At 38.6% G+C, this 3,120-nt stretch overlaps 1 gene segment (V, D, J or C); it reads right to left on the bottom strand.

Annotated features, from left to right (window-relative positions):
- Window positions 1-225: 225 nt before the first annotated feature.
- LOC116522018 lies at window positions 226-2,772 on the bottom strand (the record flags this gene model as incomplete). The annotated part of the segment is given in 2 exon segments: window positions 226-352; window positions 2,453-2,772. Coding segments are annotated over 2 exon segments (447 nt in total), but the record flags the coding sequence as incomplete, so codon positions are not given.
- Between the last annotated feature and the right edge of the window lie 348 nt (window positions 2,773-3,120).

Genomic DNA, 3,120 nt, shown 5'->3' with positions numbered 1-3,120 from the left:
TTCCCATGTCTCTCCAGGAATGAATGTTTTGGATATAAAGTCTTCCAAAAATTCAAATGATTTCAATAACTGAGCACATTTTTTTTTAAAAAAAATATTTTATTCTGTGAGACATTACTCTAAGAATTCAAGCTTTCATTCTCTAATGCTGATCTGCTGCATGGAAGAGAAATGCCCTGTCAGAATCAGTTTCCTGTTTTTGTTCAGAAGGTCAGGCAAAATCAGTCAGTGTGCCCGTCTTGCACAATAATACACAGCAGTGTCAGAAGCTGACAAGGAGTTCAACTGAAGGGAAAACTCATTCTTGGAGGTGTCTGAAGTGATGGTGGTGCGGCTTTGAAGAGAAGATGTGTACCATTTTCTCCCATCATAGGGGTCTTCTCCCAAGCCCTCCGCAGGTGTCTGTTCCGTGTTTTCTTAAAAACTTCCAGTAATGAATCACCTACAACCCTTGAAGGCAAACAGTTACCCTGGTTATCCCAAAGGTGTTTTCAAAAGGCAACTGGATTTTGTTTCTCTAAAGATCTTTAACTTCTCAACCAAGAAGCTTCTTCAGCTCTTGGATAAGAAGCAAAACTTCTTCAAAGAAAAACCAGAAACTCCAGTCGCCTCTTTAAAAAGAACCTTTGGGACAACCATGACCAGGATGACTGAGAATCTCCATAGAGGTTCCACTGGTTAATTGTCCTCTCTGTTAGGAAGCTTCTCCTTAATTCCAGGTTGCTTTTCTCCTTGATTAATTTCCATCCCTCGATTCTTGTTTTGCCTTTTGGTGCTTTGGAAAATATGTTTCACTGCCTCTTCTTTGTGGTAGCCCCTGAAATACTGGAATACTGCAATCAAGCCACCCCTCGTCTTTCTTTTCTCTAGACCCAATGCAACCGCTCTTCAGATGTTTTTGTCTCCAGGCCCTTAAACAGAGGCCTGGAGGTTTCCCTCCAGATTGTAAATGTCTTAGAAATGTTCTGCTTTTTATATTTACTTATATCATACATTGGTCTTTTCCTGCATTTGTATTTCTGGTTTGCAGCACTTTGGTGCCCCCTAGAGGAAACCTCTTCCAAATTATAAATGAAGAAAGTGTGTTGTCTCCCTCTGCCCTTCTCAAACAGTCAATCAAAGCTCTGCCTTCTACCCTTAACTTGACGATCTGAAGAGAGAAATTTGAAATAGAGATTAGGCTGCATTGCCTTTTTCCTCTTTTCTCCACTCTATTTGTTAGATACCTAGCGAATTTTATTTTGATTTTCAATACTGATCTCTGATGCTCAACCACAGGAAATAAGGGAGTGGAGAGAGAATGAAGGGAAGAAGGAAGGAAGGAAGAAAGAAAGTCTGGAAAGAGGAAGAAAGAAAGAAAGAAAGAAAGAAAGAAGGAAGGAAAGAAAGAAAGAATAAAAGAATAAAAGAAGGGGAAAAAAGGAAAGAAGGGAAAAAGGAGGGAAGGAATGGAAGAATAAATAAATAAAAACCAGGGGGAAAATGTAATCCATTTTCTGTTTCCTTTCATTTTTCATTAAGTGTGTTTAGCAAAAGGAGTAAAGGGAAATCAGATACCAAAAATAAGGGAGGAGAGTGAAAAGAAAGAAAGAAAGAAAGAAAGAAAGAAAGAAAGAAAGAAAGAAAGAAAGAAAGAAAGAAAGACAGACAGACAGACAGACAGACAGACCAGGGGAAAATTGTAAATTTGACCCATTTTCTGTTTCTTTTTATTTTTCATTAAGGACATTATGATCCAAACTTTGTCTTATTTCTACCTGGAATAATATGAACAAATATATGTCATTCCAAAGCAATCAAGACGCACCTACTGTTATATTTTATTAAGGTTCAAATGAATGAACTGACAAAATTCATTGTAGTTGGACAGATCTTTTGGGTAGAATGGGGTTTGTCATAATCTGCTTCAGCTGAATTTAATAGAATAATGAAATAACAGAATTGGAAAGGACGTTGAAGGTCTTCTAGTCCAACCCTCTGCTCAAGCAGGAGACCCTATCACATTTCAGACAAATGGTTATCCAATCTATTCTTAAAAATTTCCCACGTTGGAGCACCCACAATTTTTGGCCCCTAATAGAGATTAATTGTTCTAATTGTCAACAAATTTATTTTTAGTTCTAGTTTAGTTCTCACTTTGATTGGTTCCCTCCATTACTTCTTATCCTGCCCTGGAGAGTAGCTTGACTCCCTCTTCTTTGTGGCAGCCCCTGAGATATTGAAACTGCTATCACGTCACCCCTAGTCCTTCTTTTCATCAAACTTTCATTAAACATATCAATGGCTAAGTACATTTTTAAAAAATGTCCTTCTGGGAAACGTTACTCTAAGAATTCAAATGCTTTCATGGTCTGAATGTTGATCTGATGCATGGAAGAGAAAATGCCCTGTCAGTCTCAGTTTCCTGTTTTTGTTCAGAAGAGAAGGCAAAATCAGTCAGTGTGCCTCTCTTGCACAATAATACACGGCAGTGTCAGAAGCTGACAAGGAGTTCAGCTGAAGGGAATATTCATTCTTAGGATTGTCTGAAGAAATGGTGGTGCGGCTTTGAAGAGAAGATAAGTGCGATTTTCCCCCACTGTACGGGTAGATTCCGGCTATCCGTTCTAAGCCTTTCCCTGGAGGCTGACGGAACCAGTGCCAAGAATATCTACCATCAGTGATGGAAACACCAGTAACTTTACAGAGCAAATTGAGATTTTGACCTGATTTTACAGTTCCAGGCCCCGATGACACAAGTTGAACCTCAGATAGGGACCCTAGAGAAGTAAGAGAAATAAAAATTTAAATTCACATACATCGGAGAAAGAAATCATATTGTTGCTTTTGGTAAAATTGTGTCCTCACATTTTGGCAGGGCTATGAGAAAAAAGAAAAACAGGCAGTAATTCATAATGGTTCCTTTGAAAATTTCATCCAATTTAATGTGTACCCTTTGAGGAACTTGTGGCTATCAAAAAGAGAGTTCTACTTTTAAAGAAGAAGACCTCATGATATTTGCATAAATCAGTGGGCTATAAAATAGCTCTTAGAAAGTAAGGTGAGCTTGTATTCTTTAGGAGATTCTGCAGGTAACCTCCCTCCCTTCATCTCTCCCTCCCTCCCTCCCTCCCCTCTTAC

Source organism: Thamnophis elegans, chromosome Z, assembly GCF_009769535.1.
Source record: "Thamnophis elegans isolate rThaEle1 chromosome Z, rThaEle1.pri, whole genome shotgun sequence".
Classification (NCBI taxonomy): domain Eukaryota; kingdom Metazoa; phylum Chordata; class Lepidosauria; order Squamata; family Colubridae; genus Thamnophis; species Thamnophis elegans.
The sequence above is the reverse complement of the archived record's forward strand: the minus strand, read 5'-3'. Positions and strand labels throughout refer to the sequence as shown.